Source organism: Python bivittatus, unplaced genomic scaffold (assembly GCF_059951505.1).
Source record: "Python bivittatus isolate LINGU-HERP-01145 unplaced genomic scaffold, Pbiv_v1 ctg000080_np1212, whole genome shotgun sequence".
NCBI lineage: Eukaryota > Metazoa > Chordata > Lepidosauria > Squamata > Pythonidae > Python > Python bivittatus.
The window spans coordinates 57534815-57559310 of NW_028277035.1; the positions used below are offsets into that span (position 1 = coordinate 57534815).

Genomic DNA, 24496 nt, shown 5'->3' on the forward strand with positions numbered 1-24496 from the left:
AGAAAAATAAGTTAATGGAACTAACAAGTGTAAGTACATCTTTAAACGTTTTTGTTTCAGGAAACTAACCTTAATTAGAAGAAAAAACGAAGCACATAAGTAATTTAACCACATTGTCCAAAATGTTGGACAACAACATTGTCCAAAATAAGGATGAATTCAATGCCACTGATGAGTTAAACCATGTATATCTTTAAGTGGAAAAGCATAATGGTTGGATTCATATTTTAAAAAATGTAAATTGTGAACAAATGATATAGCTACAGGGGAAATTAAAACTCTGTTCATTTCAAGGAATGAATGAAAGTGCCACTGATTTCAATTTGCTGCTAGATAAGTGCATTTAAGATGTGTGAATTCCAAAAGAAGAGTTGGGCAGATAGGAGATGTAAGTGCAGCTCTTTACTGTCACATTTTCTTTCGATGGGTGAGAGCACATGCCTATCTATTGAGCCCCTCCTCAATCTATTTATGTAGCTATGCCCTGCAAAAAAAATTACTGAAAGTTAACATATAATATTAGTAATAGATGAGAGTAATATTTAACAAGATAAAATATTTTCTTAGCAGAATTTTGAAGAGAAAATACCACCTATTCCAAAAGAATGTCATGAAACGTATTGTTTTATTTTTATACTGCGCACGCTATGCATTATCAAAATAAACTGAAATAATGGGTTTTTTTACTCTAATACTCACTGCCCCACACTGTTTGCAGTGGTGTCTTCTTTTTGTAATGGAGTTAAAGCTTTCACTGCAACTTTTGCAAGCTTGTTTCTCTTTGTCTCTCTTTGATTTTGAAGATTTTCTACAGCACTCAGGCTGGAATGAAAAATGAAATTTAGAAAGGTCATTACAATTCAGTAAATTGCAGCTCAAAGTCTATCATATTATTTTAAAAAGAGATACTAATATCAGTAAGGTACATATTTAAAACATACAAAGGGTGAAGATGCATTAAGATTATCCTGACCCAAGCTCTGTTAGTCTGATCAAACTTTTAAAACAGAAGGTGGCTATATTAAAGTCTGAAGTTTCTAAAACACCACTTAGTAACAATTACAGATTTTCTATACAGTCTATTAAAATGTTGATGGCCTCTCTACCCTTCCTAATATATTATTTACCTCCTCTTTCAAAAACTATGCCCTGCTGGACTAGCCAAAGAAAAAAATGATGCAGAAAATATGGGGAGCCTCCTTTAGCACCTTCAACTGATGTGTCACTTCTTTATAAACGATATAGAAGAAGCACAAAGGTTCCTGTGAACCTTTAGTATCCCACAGCATCCATCACCATAAATATTTTTTTCCTGAGTTAAAGCTTGTTGTGTTAATAAAGATTTTGAAAATCTCTGATCCATGGACAATGAGCAGTGACCTGATGCTGAAGGGGCAGGCAGACCTGGCATGTATCAACATGACTTGGCTGGGCAATCAGCCTAGCTGGGATTTTGGTTGTACATCAACCTCAACTCCAGGGCAGAGGAAGAGGTGGTAGTAGTATTCTGTGAGAATCTGATCATGACCGAGTGTGTTCTTCTACAAACATCCTGATCTGAAATCCAGGGATGAACTCGGATGCTTGCTGGTGTACTGTCCCCCTACCGCTCAGCTAGTTCCCTCCCTGAGCTCCTTAACTTAATTGATGGGCTGGTCCCTGATTCCCCAGGCTGTTTGAAAGCTGCTGCTATATTACCTTCCTCATCCCTACTACCTCTACCTTTAAAAAGATACAGATAAAATGTTTTCAAAATGCATTGCAGAGAAACTGCAGAGGTTTCAATGCTTCCCACTGATAGTCTATGGAGACATCTTTTTTTTCAAATTGAATCTTGAGTCTCCAAGTTTACTGAATTGGTTTGCCCTTAAATACTGAATTTCAGTTTCAAATGGTGCCATCTTTGAATCTCTAATTTGAATAATATCAGGCGTAGAACTGACTAGAGCGAGCCAAAATTAGTCCTTTTAACCTAGGAAACGTGCCTGCCTGGAGGATATCTGCTGGGTGGGGGGAGGGGACAAGAGAAAAATACACATGCCATCCCATCAGGGACAGTTTTGGACATTGGTCTAAGTGGAGAGGTCATCCCCACGTTTTTTCTCCTTGCAAGAGTAGCAGATTTTAATGCTGAGTACAAACTCAAACCACTCCTTGGATATGGCCTGCCACTAAAGGTTGCCACTAAATTGTAACTTCTAATGGGAAAGAAATTAAAAATTATTAAATACATGAGGAATAATAATTAAATTGGATTTAAATAAATGTTAATTACATATATGCTTAAATGAAATTAAACTTGTTTCTTGTCCTGGTTGATGTCATGTCATTACCCACTTTGAATCCCCTTGTCTCTTGTCTTCAACAAAGCTTACAAAGTCAAAAAAATAAAAATAATTCCAAATGGCTTTTGAGATTACAGGAAAATGTATTTAATTCTCATATATCTGACTCTATAAACTGTTTCAGGCTTTTGCACTTATTGGGAGTTTTCATTTTAGATATGAGTTAACAAATCCAGCACAATAACTTTAGGGAATACAGGGCAATTTCCCCTGTGGCAGGGCCAGCCTGCAAATTTAAAGCCACCACCAGCAGCAATAACAACAACCTCTATTGCTTTGGAATTAAAAAAAACAAAAAACAAAAAAAAACTATTGAGGATCATTTACTAACATATGTAGTCCCATCTATTTTTTTCTCTGAACTTTAGCGCTTTAGTTTTCCAAACTAATTGTGGTCATATCTCAATGTGCAAAGTGTTTCTTTAGCATGCTGAACAGTATGAAGAAGACAGCTTCTAGTCTGCTAACTATCATCCCCACCAAGTGGCAGAATTCACTACTACTGGCTAATTATCTCTTATCAAGCACAAGATAAAGGAGAATTATTATATTCACATCAACACGTGGAAATATGACCAGTTTCAATTTAACATCATACCCTTACTGTGCATTTTAAAGAGCACTAATTTCAACAGAAGGATTATTTTATTTTCTATTAAAAACAAATGATATAAGCAGTCTACTCAAATAACACAATTGTTATTAAAAAAGTCACACAAGTGACATTATGAAGAGGAACATTGATAATATTGTAGTAGATCCAGAAGGCTGATGACTAGCTGATGATTCTTAAATATTCTGTCTGTATGACATTCTTTGTCCACTATGGTTAAATAAATGTATCAGTTATGTTTCTTCTTTTCTTTTCAGTGATTTGGAGGGGTGTGTATGCCATAGAACAGTGAAATGTATATTTTTATTAAAAGAATGATCAAAGTCAGGTTTCCTATATATGGGGTTGTTGGTAAGCTATTGAGAGTATCTCAGATTGGCCCTCTGCTGGTATTGCCCTATACTTGTTTCTGCTCAGCTGGGGAGGGGAAGCTGTCTGGAGCATAAATCATCTTATGCCTTTCTCTCTGAGGAAGGGGTGGTCAGAGCACTGGGGATGAAGTGGCTCCAGAGACTACTTTCATGACATAGCAGTGCTGCTATACCACAAAGGCTGAAAATATCATTCTAAATTAAGGTATCTTCACCCCAGGCAGCACAGCATCTTCAGCCAGCCCTGACTATAGGATGGACATTCCTCTTTCTCCAAGGAAACGCCTCTTCTCTTCTCTGGTGGCACCTGCTACAACAGTCATGCGCAAATATAAGGGAAGGATGCATTTTTCTTTTCCAGAAGCACTGCTTATTCATATGCAGATGTACACAGACTTAATAAACCGATCAGTTACTAGGCGGAAACACAACTGATTAACTAGCAACAATTTCTATTATCAGATGGCAGCCCTAATTATAAGGAAGTCTGGTACAGCTGAATTAGGCAGAACAGTTTAGCCTAGAGCTAAATGGGGATTTTCATGTGAGAAGTACAGTCTGGTATCTGAGCAAGTGAATATCTGAAGCAGTCCTTAAGGTCTCTGCAATATCGCATGCATATTGCTATGGTTTACAAGGCCTGCTTGCACCTGCAGCAAATGGTATTTAAAGAAAGTACAGCAAATTAGGGCTTATAGGTTTCATAAATCAGATATATGTTAAAGCTTTGTATTAGAAAAGGTAAAGCATAACCTTTACTAATGGCAAAAAATACTTTAGTAAGTAAAATGAAAGGAGAAAATATAGACCAGTGCATGACTTGTCTAAACCAGTTTCTTTCTCCCCACAAGCACGTGTGTGCATGTACGCACACACGCGGGCGCATACAGCCCCATCAAACAAAGCATTCTGACACCTGCTTTAATGAGGCATCAATTTCACAACTGCTTACCCCTGCAGATGTGCTGCTGCTACTGTCTGTTCCTGGCATAGATTCCATGGAACTGGTGCTCACTATCTGATAAGAGAAAGCCAAAAACAAGCCAAAACAAAATCAGTCGTGAAATTAGATCCAAAGGTTTCAAGAAATTAATAGAAAGATAATTCTAAATAAAAATATACTAAATATCCTAAATAAAAATAATCCTTCACAGCTCAGTCCAACAATCACTTGTGTTGCCCACTGAGAAAGATCATAATTACTGTGTCAGCACAACATCATACTTTCTGGTATTATCCTGGCATTTGCAGTTGATCTAGAATGATCAATTGGCACTATTAGGACCAAGTAACAGTATGGTAGAAAGGTATTTGAGGATACCTAAAATTTGTATGAATGATCAATATAAAAATACATGAAAGGCATTTTAACTTCTATAGATTTTTATGGCTTTTCATGTTTGTTTATTGAGGAAAATTATGCAAAGCTACATATCTGGGTGTGGCAAAAGTATGTGAACCTTTGCTTTCAGTAACTGGTGTTCCTCCCTTGGACAGCAATAACTGCAACTAAATAAATGAACAAATATAATGTTTTTGACACCTTTGTTTAACTGGGTTTTCTTCATCTAGTTTTAGGACTTTTGGGGAGAACATATCACATTTTAGGTCACATTTATGCAGAAATATTGAAAATTCAAAAGGGCTCACAAACTTTTAAGGTATATATTAACAATAACTTAGAACAACTTGGAACAGCATCTTGCCAGTGATCTGTATGGCTCTCCACTGATGATATTTCAAAAGTCTTTGAAAACTTAGCAGTTTTTCCAGGCCTTGGGGTGGAGTGTTTGTTGAGCCCCTAGTAGTTTTTCTTTGATGTGTGATGTATATTTTTTCATGGATGTACATTTTTTCTTATTTTATTGTGCTTTCCTTTTTAAAGTGTAGGCTGTCTAGAGTCACTTGGAATCAGGCAGCTGCCAAATTTAATTAATTAATTAAACAAACTTTAATTAATGTCTTACATTTTACATTTTAGCCTTTTATTTCCACATCTACCCTGCAGGTGAAATCCTGGCCTGTCAAAAGACCCCAGTGAACATATCTGAATGGGTATTGTAACCAAACTCTTCAGTCAATACTGTTAACTGTGTGACATTACGTATCTGCCATATAATATAATATGTTTTAAATGCTTGGATTACTTACGGATGAATCTGGGAAATGCTCATCTTCTTGAGAAAAAGAGTTATTAAAAGCCCTAAATGTTTCACTATTTTGTTTATGTTTTTCAATTGTTGCTTGAATGACCTGTGGTAGTTTCAAAGAAAAGTAATCAGTAAGTAATCACAATTTTCACCAGTCTTATACCAAAAACAAAACATACAATATTTTCCTTAAATTATCACTGTTGGCAGATGTCAACTGCTTAACAATTTTATCCTTTCAAGACTAAGAATTACAGATAAAAATTATTCAGAAAACAGAGTGTCTTATAGATAGTGAGGGGTTAAGAACTTTTTGCTAATTGTATACAAGAACTCTACCTCTATCTGAATTGTTTAGTGGGAAGAATCAGACAGATAATGGATCTTGAAGGAGGACACAGATGAGATTGTAACTCAGAAAGTACTTGTTTCTATTCTAAAATGTTAAGTTGTACTACTGAAATAGAGTATATACCAGGCTGCCAATGGAGAAAAATGCAGTTAGTGCAAAATACAATTCCATGAGTTTTAACCAAAACCAGGTATTGTGGATGCATCTTGCCTGTTCTGAAAAACAAACAAACAAAAAACCCTCAACAGTTTTTGACCTATTCCAAACTTCCAGAGTGTGGATGTAAACTGTGATGAAATGTCCAGCAGATTCCAATAAAGTGAAGGAAGAAAAAGTACCATTATGAAACAGACACCTCAGCTCAGAGGAGGGGGGAGCATGAGGAAGGGAGAAACTCCATCTTAATTACACTAGGTATAAGTTGACTGGGATAACTGCTTTGCCAGGCTTTCAGGATTCCATTACATTATCCTATAAGCTATAAAGATATTTCCAGAAATCCACATAGTTCTTTTGTGGCTTTTTGTTAAAGTTCTTTAAATATTATAATATAGTATTATCTATCTACCTCACATCATGCACACACAGAGTAGAGAGCCAGTTTGGTCTAGTGGTTAAGGCACTGGACTAGGAAGGGGAAAATCCAAGTTCTGCCTTAAGCATGTCAGGAAGGAATAGTCTATACAAAACTTAACTTGCTCAAAAAGATTTACTTTGAAATGAAACATGGCCCATTCAAATGAGGGAAAACCTTGAAAAAATAAATAGATATTACCTGAATCCAATCTTTCTTTTCTTCTTCTGTCCTATAAAATGAGAACAAAGGGTGTTTGCCTTCCTTTTTGTAATTTCAATACTTTGATAATCAGATAGAAAGATTTTAATATATAGAATTGTTTTAATATTTGAAATGGGGTAAGCTAGGGAACAAAACCTCTGGGTCTGTTGTCCAGCCTTTCACACCATGCTATTCCATTCCAGCCAGTTAGTCTGAAGTCTCACTGTATTCTTCCTCTTGTGCCTCTGTTTCAAGGCTCTGGAAGACCATGAAATGAAGAATTCCAGAGGCTTTCTGTCACACTGTGCTTTTTCACTTGGAAATAATGCTACCCTCCAGGTAGCCTCCACCTGAGAGTGCTCTGTGCACACTATACTGTCGCCTCCTCAGGTTTCTACTACTCTTCATCTTTTCTAATGAGCCAGACAAAACTGGCTCCATGGGAGGCATGCCTTCAAGGCAGAAGCATTTGGAAGCACCTAGTTGCTTTGTGTGTCTTGTTGAAATTGCAAAAGAGGAACAAAAAAGGCTCAAGGGACCCACTATTTCAAAGAGCTCCTTTGAAGCATCTTCTTGGGGCTTTCCAATAGGAAAAGTAAGAGGTGGGCAAAGCAAGTTCTCCAGTGCTTTCTTCCCCTTCCTCTCTCATGAATGGAAATGAAAGATGGAAGGCAGAGCCATATCCCTGAGAGTTGATGCTCCAAACATTTCTTTTCCTTGTAGTGGGGTTTCCCCAGGAGCTACATATTCTCAGTAAGAAGGATTTAATCTTGGCTCAATCCTATTCTCCATGTTTCTTATAAGTGAACAGCAATCATTCTTTGCTGCGATTGAACATAAGATTATGACAGCTAATTGTCTAAGCAAATATAAATGAAACTCATCAACAATTTTCCTTTTAATATTTCCTAAACATTATACCAGAATTTTATGATGGGAAAGGTCCTGTTCAAAATAAATAAATAAATAAATAAATATATTTAGGATTAAAAAAAATCAGTACCTGGCTTGTAGTTCCAAGGATCTTTTTTTTCCTGTTATAGAAAAAGTATGAGCCACATTTTGCTTGACAATTTCCTGGACCTAGAAAACCAAATTGGTATTTTGGCATTTTTTAGTATTTAATTCTAATCACTATCAGACAAATCCATGTATCCTCTCAATAGGAGAAATTTGTTTCAAAAATGAATTCATTGCCAAAAATAAAATAGTAACTACATTATTCTATTTTAAACAAGTCTTGAAATACATATATAAGAAAATAAAACTAAAAGAATCAGATACAAACCTGCAGTCCTGCAATATCAATCTTTTCACGAACACTGAATTTCTGGCCTATCAGTCTCAGTTTTGGAACACAGTATAACACCATGCTGTTAAACTGCAAATAACAAAAAAAAAAGTCTTTGTTATATAGTTATGCTGAAGATAACATAGCTTTCCCTGCATCATAAAACATAGTTATGCTAAATAGATATAATATACTTCTTCGCAGATATACTTCACTGTGTACTTTTGGGGATATACATTCTCTTCCCTGGATCTTGTCTTTCTTTACCACCCCAAATACTTTGTGCACATTCCCTTTAGGGCATGTCTGCACAGGTACTTAGTTATTATTTCATTGTGTATTTATTGTGTTTATGTTCCACTTTTCTCTGGGACTTCAAGGCCACATACATGGGTTTCCCCAGTTTATTTTGATAATAACAACAGCCCTGCCAGAGAGAGTGATCAGTCCAGAGTCACCCAGTGAGCACCATGGTTGAATGGGGACATGCATGTGGTCCAAACTGCAACACTACACCAAACTGCTCTCTTAAAAGTATCCCCAGGTAGATTCTTAAAAGAGAAGAATTTGTTTGAAAGCATCATTGATGTAGCAGCAGATAACTGTGCCAACACTGTCTTGTTCCATCTTAGCCATATTGGAAGCTTGATATATTTAGATAGTACAGGATAGCAAACTCCAGAATTGCTCAGTTACACTTCCTTATCTCTCACTGATGTCTCCTATTTAAATATCCTCTTTATTGTATTTAATACATCCAAATTTAAGTTATATGTTTTTGTGAACACATATATAACCTCACCATACAGGATTCAGGGACAATAAGGTATACTGCTGTATTGTATACAACAATACTAAAATTACACAAGAGAGTTTTTAGATATAAAAACAGGGAAAGCCTTGGAGATTATTTGTAGGGTTCCTAACATAGAGAAACTACAGCCTGTTTTGTGCTAAAGTTGTACAAGGACTGATTTGGTCTGTGAACTGTCTGAACACATCAGACCCCAAACCACAGTTTATATTATGGCAATAAACTCAAAACTTAACAGCATGAATTGAAGTTGTTTACAAATTACATCTTGTTTTATCCATGGTTTAACATTATGTCTGAACTCAGAATTTTAGCTTATTCCTGGTATGTTTTTGTCACCTTACCAAGATTCTCACCAACTGACCAAAGGTAAGGTAAGCACAGCTAAAAAGGCACAGCTTCTAAGGCTAAACAACATTTGCTAAATAACATTGCTTGTTCTCTCCGGATTCTCTCTAGTAGCAGTATTCACAGTCAAACACATAAGGAACCACGTATACACAGGGACCCATCCAATGAACCTTCACAAATACACTGACAAAACCCCAACAATTCATTCTCATTCTCATTCTCATTCTCATTCTCTCTCTCTCTCTCTCTCTCTCTCACACACACACACACACACACACAACACTCACAAAGACAAAAGGAAAAAACCCAACATCTACTGTTCCTAGGAAGTTTGGAATACTATCTGAATACTGATAACACCAAGTAGACTGATCATGAAAGAATGAAAACCATCTAAGAGGGGCAGAAAGAGGGACAGAAATAAAAGCCACTGATATAGTTTGCTGAGTATGGGCAGATTTCCCAAGGATTGACTAACCTAGTCAAAGGAGCTTGTGTAGGCAGAGTTAAAAGATTTTATACCACAGAAACCAAGTGACTCACCAAAAATAAATACCTATCCTGTGCTGTGCCATTCTTTGCTGACAGTTTTTGAATATGACCCTCTTTAATCAATTCATTGGCAGGATTAACAATATCCTCTTCTCCACCAAGGCGTTCATACACTTCTAACAACTTGTGCATCTTTTCCTACAAGAACAAAAGAAATACCAATTCTGCCAACTAGTCTTTGTTAATTTATTATAAACACTCTATAAGAGAAGATAATTCTAACACCTAATAAAGAAATACAATGTTAGGTATTAAATAATTCTTCTTCTTCTTCTTAATTTTAGACTCTGTATTAAATAGGTAATCAGAGTAGCTTTTCTAATGATAGGAAAACTTCAGACACAATCATAGCAGTGGGGGCTTCTTTACACACACACTTTCTTTTAATGGCACCCAGTCACCTAGGAAGTCCAGAATTAAACCCGTATGCCCTGTTGCAGTAGTAAAATGCTTGCGGTAATATAGGGACATAGGACATTTTTTACATTCAATAAAGAGAGATAAAAGATATCTCAGCCACTTTATATAGTGAATAAGAATAATCTCTGCTATCTACCTTTGTGATTTTTTATGGATTCTTTGGTTCTCAATACCTTTCTCTTTCTCTATCTCTCTTTTTTTCATTTTATCTTCTTTTGCAGCTACAGATGACAATTCTGGCACAGTATTAATAACCATCAACTTGAACCTGACTTCTCAGCCAATTTCTATTTACCTTGTAGCAACATAAAATAAACCTATGAACACCAGCTTAACACAATTCTGCTTTAGTGGCTTTCTGCACGACTAACATTTAGAGTTATTCCAAAATCTGCCTGTGTACCAAGCAATAGGAACAAGCCTCAAATAAATTAAATAAATAACATATGGCACTGAAATGATAATCTGAGAATCCTTCAACTGAGAAAATGGTTTTAATACACTATTTTTATTCTTAAATAGCGAAGCATTGTGAGGAAGATTGAGAACTAATGCAAGTCTGCAAGCTAAATTTAATAAGAAGCAACATGAAATTAAACAAGTTAATTTATACTATCATTATACTTTATTTATATATACTGTCAACAGAAAGCAGAATATCTTGCATAAAACACAGACAGACAGAATCTGTATTTAATAATTACAAATATAAAGGTACAATTGTCTTAAGTTCTTCTCAGTATTAACATTTCAGTCTTATACTGTAGGTTTGATTTTGAGTTATTTTTGATAAATGTAACCCTGCAGGTAATCTTTAAAAATATTCTTATTGTGATTTTCTACAAAAACCTAATCTAAGCCCACAGTTCAACATTGACTCAACTTCTGTGATAACCTCATGAGCATTAGCACCTGGGAAAACTAAGCCATTTGATTAATTTTCTTAGATAAAACCAGTGCACAATATTTGGCAGGTTTCCCTCTTGACAGTAATCCCTTCTATACAGTATCATTAGATAGCTGAGTTGGCAAAAAAGCTACTCTATATTGCCTACAGAAGGCATGCTATTCTTCTGAATCTGAACACAAGGTCAGTGTAGCCAGCCACTTGCCCTTCAGAACAACCTGAATTCACGACTTCCTGAGCTTCTTCCTTGGCAGCCTATTCCAATTTCACAAGGCCCTTTGCCAAGGCTCTGGACCATGCATGACAGTCATCTCATCAAACTTGTATATGGCTGGACAGCAGAACATATTTGGGGATATATTGTACTCACTGAAAAACTGTCTGCTCATACATGTACCATCTGGAATCTATCCATCTGTTATATCAATAGTAGATTCCAGTTGGCTGCTATTATATTTTTCATAGCTAATAAGATCTTCAGTCATGAACATGCATTTGAAGAAGCATCAGTACAGTTAAAGGGAGCAAATCACAGGGGTATCTTCACTTGTCACTATGAAAACGAGCTCCCAGATGCAACCAAACATTTAATATCCAGTATAATTTTTGTTCCTCAGTGGGATCTTAAGACCTCATAAAATAGGGCATAAGCCACAGCATGGGGGCTTAGCACATCATGCAAATGCTAATGACTACCCTACGATTAGGCAAGAGTAGATGCAAAGTAGAGTTGCCACCAATATCCCTCCTCCTGCTGCCTCCCTCCTTCAGTCCTCCAAATGTCAGCACCACACCTCTCACATTGCTACCTTTGTCCTCCTCTTTCTCCTTCCTTTCCCTTTCAGAATCCTACCCAGCCTGTCAAGGATACTATCACATAGCAAAGCAAAATTCAACAGCCTGGCCAGTATTTGAAGGTAGTGGGGAGGACAAGGAAGAAGAGAAGGAGAGGCCATGGGGAAGAGGAAGAAGGAAGAGCCAGGGATTTGCAGAGGTGAAGTAGAAGAGCTGGCTAGCCAGCCACTGCAAAGAAGGTTGGGATAGGCTGAGCCAGGCAAAGGTGGGCCTGGAAAAACCTTGCTTGCTTATTAGAAAATATGGAAAGGAGACCTGATAGCAAAAGAAATATTTGGGAGTAACCACATGAATAATTTATAATGAGTAGTGAGAAAATGAGTCCCACAAAGCACACAGATATTACATATAAAAATACATTATTTATATTTTAGTCTGATAAATATTACAAAATTTCAATGGGTGTGAAAATCATTATTAAGCACTAGTGGAAAAAAAACGCGTTTCAAGCAAGCATCTCAGTTAATGGCTCAGATGACATTCGTGTTACATCGTTTCTACTCACCATCTTTCGGATGGCTGCATTTGAATGATTGGCTGCAGTAGAAATGAGCTCCAGCGATTCTACAATATAGACAGTAGCAATTACACATTCTGAAGATTGTTACTGGTTAATAGTTCAGTTTTTATTTCCCTAGTAGGTACAATCTGACTCCAAAATTGCAAGCTAGCAAACTCACTTCTCTCCGCATGTCTATGCCTTTTAGGGTTAATGTGAATGTAAGTCTTCCAGTGTTAGCAAAACAGTAGATCAGTAACACAGTGTGCACTATTATCAAGCAAAAGAAAACTGTATATACTCAAATCTCAAAAAACAGTAAATTGTGGAGGCAGGACAGCATGGTATACATTTGTCTCTTAACTGGCAATTGGGATTAATATGTACTGTTCAATATGCAAACCCAACTTCATGCTCCCAACCTTAGGCCACTAAAAAAACCAAAAAGCATACTTCACTGACGCTAACTTACTGAGCTCTATTGCACATAATCCTACATCCTGAAACAGAAAATGTGACTTAAAAGAAATTAGTCAGTTCCTTAAAAAGTCCGGTTTGACCCATGGGTTATTTAGCTGGGTTTACTTCTATTTAATAAAAGGTAACTTTTACGGTTGAGTGTACAACCAGACACTTCAGTTGAGCTTACTGGGTGACCCTGAATCATGATTTAGCAGTCTGTGCACATATATGAATCTTTTCTTTGATAAGCAGAAGGCATTAGAAGTCTCCTTTTCTATGTGAGCTGTTGTTTCAGTTATTTTAGTAACCTATAGGAAATTGCCCAGATTTAATAGGTGGTATCGTATCATGGAGACCTGGGTCCATTATATATAGGGTCAGTGTGGTATAGCAGACAGGATGTTGGAGTAGGACCAGCGGACTCCAGGTTTAGTTCTCCCCTTGGATATAATTCCTCACTAGCTGACTGGTCCAGTCACTCTCAGTCAGCCCATCATACCACACAGCATGCTGTGGTGAAAATTTAGAGAGTGCTATATACCATCTTGAGCTTCTGGAAATATAAGTTATGAAATCAAACATCAAACACGGTAGAAGGGCTACCTTCTCCTTCTAAAGTAATGTCTCCTTTAAATAGAACTAAACTCATGGTGATTTTATGGATATACCCACTAGTTTTATTGGCATCAATATAGAAATGATTTGCAATTGTCTTCTTCCAGGACTTTTTTTTTTTTTTTTTACTTCTTAGTCTAGCCCAGTGTTTCTCAACCTTGGCAACTTGAAGATGTGTGAATTTCATCTCCCAGAATTCCCCACGCATCTGACTTCTGGGAGTTGAAGTCTACATATCTTCAAGCTGCCAAGGTTGAGAAACACTGGGCTAGTCTATAACCCTGATGTTTCCAGGTGACCTCCCATTCAAATACTAGCCAGGTCTGACCCTGTTTAATTTTTTAAGATAAAGCAAAGTTAGCTAGGCTGTCATGTGGAGTCATCTCTGCAAATAAGATACCAATAACATAACATGGGCCTGCAGCCAAGGCTGTGGGCAATCAATGCGTCTGAACAGATAGAATTCATCCCCACTTCCTCACAGTAACTGGCAAAGTCTTCTGTGTGATTTTTTAAATATATAACAATCCTGTTCAAGTCTCAGCCTAGAAACCTATGACTCATGTAAGATTATATTCCAATTCTAGTTGATCCCTCATATAGTTTTACCTATTCTGAACTTACTCTCCAATCATTTTACGTTTCGGTTCACCAAACCTTAGATTAACTATCTCTGAAAGCATCATCTCAGATCTCAGTTTACTCCACAAATTTACTTCTCTGTGTCTGTGGAAATGCATAATGTACAGGGTTTGTTTTTTATACTTGATTTTTAATGGATTAATTTATTTTAATTATTTATGGGGTATTTTTAATTGTTGATGGGGTTTTTGATTTTAACTGTGAGCCGCCCAGAGTCACCCGTTGGGGGGAGATGGGCGGCATACAAATTTAATAATAAATAAAATAAATAAAAAATAAAAATAATAAATAAAAAGTAAAAAATAAATAATTCCACCCCAGCAGGAATTTTTCCTTCTTTCACCTAAGTTGGATACCTGAGCATTTTACTTCTTCAGCTGTTAAAATATCAGGAAATATTATTTGCCAATAACCCAACCCAACTAATTGGTACTCTAGGCTATAAGCACAAAGGAATATAGTGACAGAAACAGACTTCTGTGCTGTACTAGATATATGCTACATGCTGTATGTAACAAATTAAAGGTTTTGAATTCTTGGTTTTATGGGTATATAGTCCAAGGTAATCCATACTGAGTTTGTGTGTGTGGTCAAATTGTAACAATGAGAGCAAGTTTTAATTATTAAAGTTTCAGTACATTTGAGGTACTTTATGAATAGTCATCATTCACTCATGAAATGGACAGTGGTACCTCGGGATAAGAACGCCTCTACTAACGAACTTTTCGGGTTATGACCAGCTCCGGCCGCAAAAATTTACCTCGATGTGCAAACTCCGCCTCGGGGTATGGCCATTTTTCCGCCCTGACACGTGGTCCGTGGCCATTTTCCCGCCCGACACGTGGTCCACGGCCATTTTCCTGCCCCTGACACGTGGTCCGCGGCCGTTTTCCTGCCGCGCCGCGCCCGGCCGTTTTACTGCCACACCGCGCTGCGCCCGGCCGTTTTTCCGCCGCACCGCGCCCGGCCGTTTTCCCGCCACACCGCGCCGCACCCGGCCGTTTTCCCGCCGCACTGTGCCTGGCCGTTTTCCCGCCGCGCTGCACCCAGCCATTTTCCCGCTGCGCCGCGCCCGGCTGTTTTTCCGCCGCACTGCGCCCGGCCGTTTTCCCGCCGCGCCCGGCCGTTTTCCCACCGCGCCGCACCCGGCCGTTTTCCCACTGCGCTGCATGGCGCCCGGCCATTTTCCTGCCCCTGACGCGTGGTCCGCGGACGCCAGAATGGATTAACGGTAATTACATTGAACCTTCAGGGTGCGACCAGATTCAGAGGGCGGAACGGATTAACCGAATTTACATTGAACCCTATGGGGAAATTTGCGTCGGGTTACGACCAACTCGGGATACGCCCAGAGTCATGGAACAGATTAAGTTCGTATCCCGAGGTACCACTGTATCTTTACTAAGCGGCAACTTGTTTCCAATAACTTGGGTGAAAACTGTACTTACTTTCAGCATCTTTCCTATCTGGTGATTCCCCAGGAAGTTTTTTAAGATAATCCTTCAGAAGAAGCTCATAGCGCGGAATTCTCTGAACAGGTTCTAGCATATGATGTTGCAATGTCAGGTTTCCACATATTTCTTGTTTCTGAAATGCAAAAAAGATGTATTGCTCTGGCTTACTGAAAGGAAAAAAGCCGTGGTCAGATACTTCAGCTATTGAATGATCTAGTTATTTTTTATGTTTTTACATTATTCTATTGTTGGGACCTACCCTGAGTTAGGCAGCCTCCAAACTGAATGAATGAATGAATGAATGAATGAATGAATGAATGAATGAATGAATGAATGAATGAATACACAGATGCTACTTTGAATAAGCAGAATTTGTTGTGATTATTTATTTATTAAATTTATAGGCTATTCGATTCCACCATGACTCTGGGTAGAGTGCAATTTAAGCAGTATAAAATAATGAAGTACAAATAATCCAAAAAGGAACATCCAGAAAAGAACCAACAGAAATCAACAAGTCAATCATCCCTGAAGGGATCCTTCACTTACTCTAGCCCAAGGCCTGGGGAAGGGGGCAGATTTTAAGGGCTCGTTTAAATAAGGGCAGGGTGGAGGTCAAACAGTTCTCTGGGAGAATGTTGTTCCAGAGGATAGGTGCCATGACAGAGAAAGCCTGCTTCCTGGGTCCCATCAGGTGATTCTGTTTCATAGATGGGACCCAGTGCATGCTGACTCTGCTGGAACATACAGACTGGGCAGAAACCAGAGAAGGAAGATAGTCCCTCAGGTAACTGAGCCCTATGCTATGAAGGACTTTATCGGCAGAAGGTTGAATTGTATCTAGAAACTCACTCGTAACCAGTGCAGCAGCTCACTAAGCAGAGGCGTTTCATGCATATACTGTGGCATACCCATAACTGCCTGTCCTGCTGCATACTCGACCAACTACAACTTTTGCGTCGTCTTGAATGAATTTAGAGCATGTTGGAATAGTCCAAATGTGAGGTGGCCAAAGCATGAAAAGGCTCTCTGGCTTAATCTCTTCCCCCCACCCAGCCCCGGCCAACCCCAATTGGTTCCCACTACAGAAACAAGAGGAGAACCACTTAATCACCACACTTTTCACTTCAAATCCCCATACTTACTCCAGAAGGATATGATTGACGGTATTGAAAAACACTAAGAGATAAAGGAGAACCAAGACAATTGCACTACTCCCATCCCGGCTCTGCCCAAGATCATCAGCAAGTATCACCAGTGCTGCCTCAGTACTACATTCTGGTCAGAAACCAGACTGAAAAGGATATAGATCATCTTAATGAGAGATATTCAAAGTAGACCAATGTATTCCAATAACATCTTTCAGCTCTCTCTCTCTATGTATATATGTACAGTATTCATATGTATTCATTCATATTCCCCAGAACTGGCATCTGCAACATCACTTGATAGATTCCATTGACTATCCATTTTAAAAATATCTTAATAAGAAAGCAAATTTAATAAGAAAGCAAATTTCACAAGATCCATGTGTTTCTGCATCAGCAGCTCTTGAGATTTTGGCTTTTTTTTTTTCTGTGACATTCCACAAAATCATGCAAAGTGTTACTATTGTTGTTCAGTCATTAAGTCGTGTCCGACTCTTCGTGACCCCATGAACCATATTGCGCCAGGCCTTCCTGTCCTTCACTGCCTCCTTGAGTTGGCTCAATTTCATGTTCACTGCTTCAGTGATGCTATCTAACCATCTCATCCTCTGCCGTCCTCTTCTCCTTTTGCCTTCAGTCTTTCCAGCATCATGGTCTTTTCCAAAGAGTCGTCTCTTTGCATTAGGTGACCAAAGTATCTGAGCTTGAGCTTCATTATCAATCCTTCCAATGAGCAGTCAGGGTTGATTTCCTTTAAGATTGACTGGTTTGACCTCCTAGCAGTCCAAGGGACTCTTAAGAGTCTTCTCCAGCACCACAGTTCAAAGGCATCAATTCTTCAGTGCTCAGCCTTCTTTATGGTCCAGCACTCACAGCCATACATTACTAAGTGTTACTGACCTCAGTATTATTCATATGAAGATGGTGGCAAATATTGTAGGTAAAATAAAGTAAACATTACACAGAACTGCTTTCACATGGCAAATCACCAGAAATAAAGGGAAAAGGTAGGAAAAAGTAGGAAAGTATGTCAGATAGAGAGAAGACCCTCTGATTAATACTCTAATTTCAGTTTAAACATCATAAATGACAAAAGCCATTATTTTGTTTTATACTCTGTAGTTAGGATTAAAGACAATATAAAAATATGTTGGTATATAATAAAGTAAATGAGTGAATAAAGATAACTTTACATTCCAAATGACAACTTTGAAATATACCTGTATGTTTTGAATGACATCTTTAAAAGGAGATGATCTCTGCATCCACGTGTTTACCATATCCATTGCTCTGTCAAAATTCTTTACATATTCTCCATACATCTTCAGAAATGGAGCAAGCTTTTGAAAGATGTCTCCCAATCTTGGATTTGTATCCCTAAAAAAAATGCACACATTTAAAGAGGTAGATACAGTATATAAAGCTTTAATTAGTCAAGAATTATAGGCATATATCCTGGGTTTGATTCAGGTTCCTTGTCTGCAAATGGAAGGACTTCTTCCATTCAGTCAAAGTTTTTCATCCAGCAGTGGGATCCTACTGCCAGAAATGCATACAACTTTTGATTGTCTCCCTCCACTTCCCAGCACTTTTCTCAGGAGTCCTGGACAAATTTTTGGAGGATGCATAAGAAGAAAAAAAGGAGAATCGCTAAATGTCTATATTTCTGTCAAGGACAGATAGTTGATATCTATTCACCTGTATTTGCATAAAACTAATTCTACATGTTTCTGTAGTATATTATAGGAAATTAACCTCAATATTGAAAGCAATTTGTATTGTGAAAGTGTATGTCCATTTATGGACCACTTGGAAATACTGAAAGTTTGGTAAAAGTGTATTTTGAATTATCCTTTTTCATAAACAAACACTAACTAGAGAGTCCATTACTATTAAATAGCAGGGCTTCAGCATCTTTACAGTTTATCTAGATTTCATCATTCTGAAAATCCTGATGTCACTAGCAAAATTTATTTATTTATGCACTATTTGAAAACCACCCCAATAAATTAAAATTCTGGGCATTTAACTTCATTTTAGTTATAGCTATTAGTCAAATCCTTTATGGACCACTTAAATAGCAATTAAAAGTACTGAGACATACCCATTGTTTCTACCTCTTCACTGTGAAAATAATTTAAATCCATTTCTTCCTCCTGTCCTCTAACCAGATACAGCTCCTTTAGAGGATACATCCTCTTATCCCATGACATCTATACTGTATTAAAAGCCTTTGGAGACAAGCCTTGTGATAACTGAATTATAAATTTTTCGGTAATCCACATATATAACGTCAAACTGCCAATCCAGTTTATAGTTTAAAAGAAAAGCAAAATGTGGTCTTATATTGCATAAGCTATTTTAATTTTTGCCATCTGATATCACACATCACTAAACTGATTATCTGCATGAATACATTCTTCCTGCTGATTACTCCTGTAGAATCCACACAACTGTCTCTTTATGGATCCAGTTCTACATTCTGGTCAGTGCTCTGCATATGACAGAATGTGTAAAGGTAGGTTTCACTGATACAAGTTCAGTTAACACAGTGAGAATACAAGCATGTAACAGTTACTATCCCCGAACACAGTGGGAAAGGCCATGCTTCTGCACTAGTTCTGACCTGTAACTCTTAGAGTTAGGGGAACAGTACAAGACTATTGAAAGGCCTTATGAGAATATTTTTGTCTTCCTTTATTTTAATAGTACAAATAAAGAAATGTGAAATTTGTTGAGCCTTTAAATATACAGTATATATTATATGTAAATATATTCTACTAATCTGTTAAAAATACAAATAGTGTATTACAGGAAAAAAAAATTTTTACTTATGAGGAAGCTCTTAATATGGAAATATTTGCTTCTAACTTTTCATTTACCCACCATTCATCTGTAATCCTTGTTTTGAGTTCAGGAAGAAGAAACTGTTCATGGAAGCGATAGATGGAAGAAATATTTGAAAATATTCCTGTTACCACATCAGGTGGAATTCCCGATTCATACAATTTAGTGCAAAAAACCTGCACAAACAAACCGACAAACAAAAAAGAGAACACAACAATCCCACAAAATCAGTTCCAAAAGTATATGACTTATACTAATATAGTGTATCTGGATTTTGAAAGATGACTCTTTTTTTTAAGGGATGTTTCCATCATATATTCAAGAGATGCTACGTTTGTTAAGAGGCCTCCTTTTAAGCAGATATAATCCCACCTGCTTTACTTCAAGGCCACTCAGCATGTGAAGTGATTAATTGTCTGTTTCTTCTTAGCTTTGCTTAACAAAAATGAAACCTCAGACTACAAAGCTGAATCAAATGCAATTTACAGATATTTTCAGATATCTTTTCTAAATAAATTGTTGCTACATAAAAAATAGATGCATATAACTGAAAAATTATCTTCTATATGGAGCTGTTTATATATATATATATTTCCCATTTCTATACTGAATATTACACAGTGAATTAAAGAACAGCAGACACCTTTAAATTTTACTGAAGAGGTTAATTGTTCAAAATAACTAATAGCAATTTTGTTGCTACACTTCTTTGAAAATGAAAAAATAGATAAATATGCTCTTTAAGAAATTTTAAGATATTCTAGGAAAACTGGTATTCACCAAAATATTATATCTCTTATATTAAACAATACTTAGTATTATTATAGCAGGAAAAACATCTTCACATGTATTATCACAGTAATTTAGTGACAGCAACAATAACGTTGAAAGTTTCCCAAAACCTACTTAAATAAATAAACATTTAACTATATGCTCTTTCTATTTTGCAGACAGGTTTTATTTATTTGCAAATGGGGGCTCTTTTAAAGAAACCCATCAGATGGAGAATGGATTCAGATATCTATGAGCATATGATTCACAATTGACATGTAACTAAGCTTTCACTGAAAATATGCTTGGGGCAGATTCATTCAAATTCTCCCTGGTCCAAATCTAACACCTTAACCACTATACCACATTATTACAACACTGCAATGACTGAATTATAAGCACCCATGTGTGGAACTACAGTATTCTGATGGACAGAATGCTTGATTCCTGCACTGTATTCTACAGTACTGCCTTAATGATCCATTCCAAATGCTGCAATGGAGCATCCAATAGAGGAGATAGCACTGGGATATTTCACAAGAGATTATCTATAATGCACCATTAAAACTGGAAAGAACTTTGAAATTATTAACTTTCTACAATTATTAAGTAATTCATGTAGAAATAACATATGATGCCTACTTTATCTGGCAAGTCCTCCCTGTTCCTACCATCACCACAATCTCTTTCATTATGGTAAAAGGGCAGTACAGTGAGATAATAGGGAAAATTAGATGGAGAGTATTGAGGTTGATAAGACACTCTCTCAGTGGAATTAGAGAATATACATTTCATCAGAACAGGACAAATGATTATGGTTCTAGTAGCAGTTCTACTGAAACTGAAACTTTGAATCATACAGAGGCAGAAAAGAAACAAACGTTCAGTTGGTTTAGTTTGTATAATCTCATTCATTCTATTCCTATGGGTTGCAGCAGTCTATCCAGTGACAAGAAAGCATTTGGAAATTAAGGTGCACTTATCTAAGGTGGGGTACTGCACACAGCAATAGGCTGCCAGAAGGCAGAGTACCTTTGGGATGCGATCCATGTACACAATAGTAGGTTACCAGGCAGGTTTGTTTAGTCTTAACTAGAATATGAGAAACCAAGATTACTAGATCTGGGCTGCAAACATCCAGGTGACCACTAGATGGCAGATATAACCATTCCTAACTCTTTGCTGCCAGCCAGTGGTTATCTTGGTTTCTGCAGCTTAGATCTGGTCACCCTAGTGGAAAATGGCCAGGCAAATGCTCACAAAAATAGTTGAATGCATCTGACATTTGGAATAAGTGGAAATACAGAGGAATAATACATCTCAAAAAAGCAAAATTTGGTTGAAATAAATTTACCTGATCAAGAAGATGAAGCCTTTTAACATAAGCTTCTTCTGTATGAAGAAGTTCATTTGCAATATTAAACAGCTTTTGTGGCTCTGAATACTGCAACAATGAAAAATGCAAAATCCATTTAAAATAAATATTCCAAGTACAAAGGAAATCAATAATCTTTTTGTACTGTTTTCTTCCAATTGTTGAAGTGTTCCCCTGTGGGAAAAAACTCTTATTTTCTGTTGTATTGATCAAGTGCACAATTAGCTGGTATACAATTATATGTAATAATCATGCATATGATTATTAAGGGAGCACATTTCACTGTTATTCCAAAATCAAATTAGCGCAGTGGAAATCCTTAGAACCATGTAATGTATATATTATATTCACTGTTAGCAAATTCCAAGTACATCAATTCCTCCAATTCATTACTTATTTCCCTCCCTGAACCAAATGCAGTCCCATTGGCCTATTACTGACTGATTAACCAAAGACAGTCAATGTTTCATCACAAGATATTATCTCTATTCTGGCACACACTCACACTCTAGTAAATGCACAGTGGCAGTGATGAAGTCCAGCATGAGTTCCCAGAGTAGTGACATCATGGGAAACATTAATGATTATACATTCCTCAAAATCTCTTGCAAAGACCAGCTTATCTCCACTTTCACAAAATGCACTGAGAAAATATCTGAAGCCTGAGTTATTTCAGCCTTATTTCACTACTAGTGTTAAAACAGTTGTTAAGAACTGTACAACTGTACTCTCATAAAAAAAAAAATCAATGAGGGGAGTTTTAAATTAGCAAGGTGTAACTTAATACAAATGTGTACAGTATGTGCACACACAGGTACGTTGTGGGTTGGCTACTCTGGCTCCCTCAAGTGGGGGTCCCTACTCTTCTCCCACCATCCTTGGAGAGTCTTTTCAGTGGCCAACACCTTCCACTCTTTACAAAGAAAATTCTTCTCCACACCTGTTCACAGGAGGAGGAAAGTAGAAAACTTCCTCTGCTCTTGACTTTCTGTAAGTGAGAGAGTGACCTGGAAACATAGTAGGCCGAATTCCCTGTCAGAATGAGCCTGCTGATACCAGAAGAAGATTCCATTGTTTGTAATGTAGATTAGGTAATTTAAGGGGTAATTGAGAATTGAAAATAATGGGAGAAAAGGAAAAGGAAGGTCTCACAAACCCTGCAGGTTTTCATTCATAACTATAATTCCAGGCATGAATACACATCAAGAAACACACAAACAAAAGGTAGAATGAAATAGGACTAAGGATACAAAGAAACCGATTAGATCAGTCCATAATCTAAATTCTAAAGAATCCTAACTTGCATCTAGCTCTGCATTTATTTTGATGGATATTTATATATTTATCCTTATATATACTTCTGAATTCTCCAACCTTTCTCCAAGTTGGGATGTGCTTTTTATCTGGAGAGAGGCAGGCTGAGGAGAGGTGCCACCTCCTGTGACAGAAGACAAAAGAACAAAGACAAAATGGAGCTGCCCCCTTCCTCCTTTTAAAAGTTCACCTGAGAAAGGGAGAACCTTCCCATTCCTGACTAGTTGCTTATAGTTTGTGTTCTAGCTCACCATCCACAGTAGATCATTTTGATTAACTCTTTTCTGGTTGAACCTCTTAGAGAATGTTTTCTCTCCCTTTAGTACACCAGGAAATATAATCACCAAGTATAGTGACAGCATTTATAGGAATATTTTCTAATAAACTCCAGCAAAAAAATGATGCTTTTTTTTTGCTCTTTCCTCTGTGGAAGTATCCTCTGAGGTCTGGAGCTTCCATTTAAACACACACATATACACATACACATTCTCACAGTAATAGGATGAAATAGGATCTATCTATCTATCTATCTATCTATCTATCTATCTATCTATCTATCTATCTATCTATCTAATCAATTTATATAGCTGCCTATCTCACCACAGGTGACTCTGGGTGGCGTACAACAAAGCCAAAAACAGTAAAATACATTAAAAATATATACAGTTAAAGTTAAAAATAAGGGAGCCATCTCACTAATTCCCCCATTCCCTGGAGTCCCCAGGTCTGCTGGCACAACCAAGTCTTAAGGGACCTCCAGAAGGTCAACAATGACGAGACAAGCCTCATCTCAGGGGGGAGAAGATTCCACAGCGCAGGCACCACAGCAGAAAACGCCTGCCAAATGTATCTCCCTAGGTGATGGAATCTTTAACGTGCCCTCTCTGCTGGATCTGGTAGGATGGGCAGATGAAATTGAGGAGAGGCAGTCCCTCAGACAGCCTGGCCCCATGCCATGAAGGGTTTTAATGGTCAACACCAGCACCTTGGATTGGACCTGGAAACAAACTGGTAACCAATGCAACTCATGAAGCAGAGGTGTAATGTGTGTTCTACTAGAAACACACATAACTGCTTGTGCTGCTGCATTTTGCACCAGCAGAAATTTGCACCACTTTCTGGATACTCTTCAAGGGCAGCCCCATGCAGAGCGCATTGCAGTAGTCTAACCAGGAGGTGATCAGGGCATGAGTAACCATGAGTAGGACCCTCTAATCTAGGAATGGGCACAACTGGCACACAATACGAAGTTGTGGAAGGCCCTCCTAGCCATGACTGCCACCTGATCTTCAAGCAGGAGTCGTGAGTCCAGGAGGACCCCCAGATTACACACAGGGTCTGTGTGGGGCAGTGCAACCCCATCTAGTACCAAAGATGGTAAAATCCTAGAACCAGAGGGGCTCAAAACCCAAAGCATCCAGTCTTGCCAGGGTTCAGTTGAAGCCTGTTGTTCCCCATCCAGATCCTCCAGACACCGAGTCAGGACACCCACAGCATCGTTTAAGTCACTGTGGAATACCGATGATACCTCACCCCATGATGATGGATGAGCTCACCCAGAGGTCTCATG

The 24496-nt window shown here is 37.6% G+C and overlaps 1 protein-coding gene across 1 annotated transcript in view; it reads right to left on the minus strand.

The window, feature by feature from the left end:
• FGD3 (FYVE, RhoGEF and PH domain containing 3) overlaps positions 1-24496 on the minus strand; it is a 109134-nt gene that overhangs the window by 12642 nt on the left and 71996 nt on the right. The window contains exons 5-16 of the mRNA XM_088134177.1: positions 21592-21681; positions 19506-19642; positions 17840-17996; positions 15466-15604; positions 12305-12363; positions 9609-9755; positions 7898-7990; positions 7613-7692; positions 6607-6637; positions 5481-5582; positions 4282-4347; positions 700-822 (exon numbers count right to left, since the gene is read on the minus strand). Coding sequence (XP_087990303.1) covers positions 700-822; positions 4282-4347; positions 5481-5582; positions 6607-6637; positions 7613-7692; positions 7898-7990; positions 9609-9755; positions 12305-12363; positions 15466-15604; positions 17840-17996; positions 19506-19642; positions 21592-21681 — 1224 coding nt within the window. The remainder of the gene's footprint in view (positions 1-699; positions 823-4281; positions 4348-5480; positions 5583-6606; positions 6638-7612; positions 7693-7897; positions 7991-9608; positions 9756-12304; positions 12364-15465; positions 15605-17839; positions 17997-19505; positions 19643-21591; positions 21682-24496) is intronic.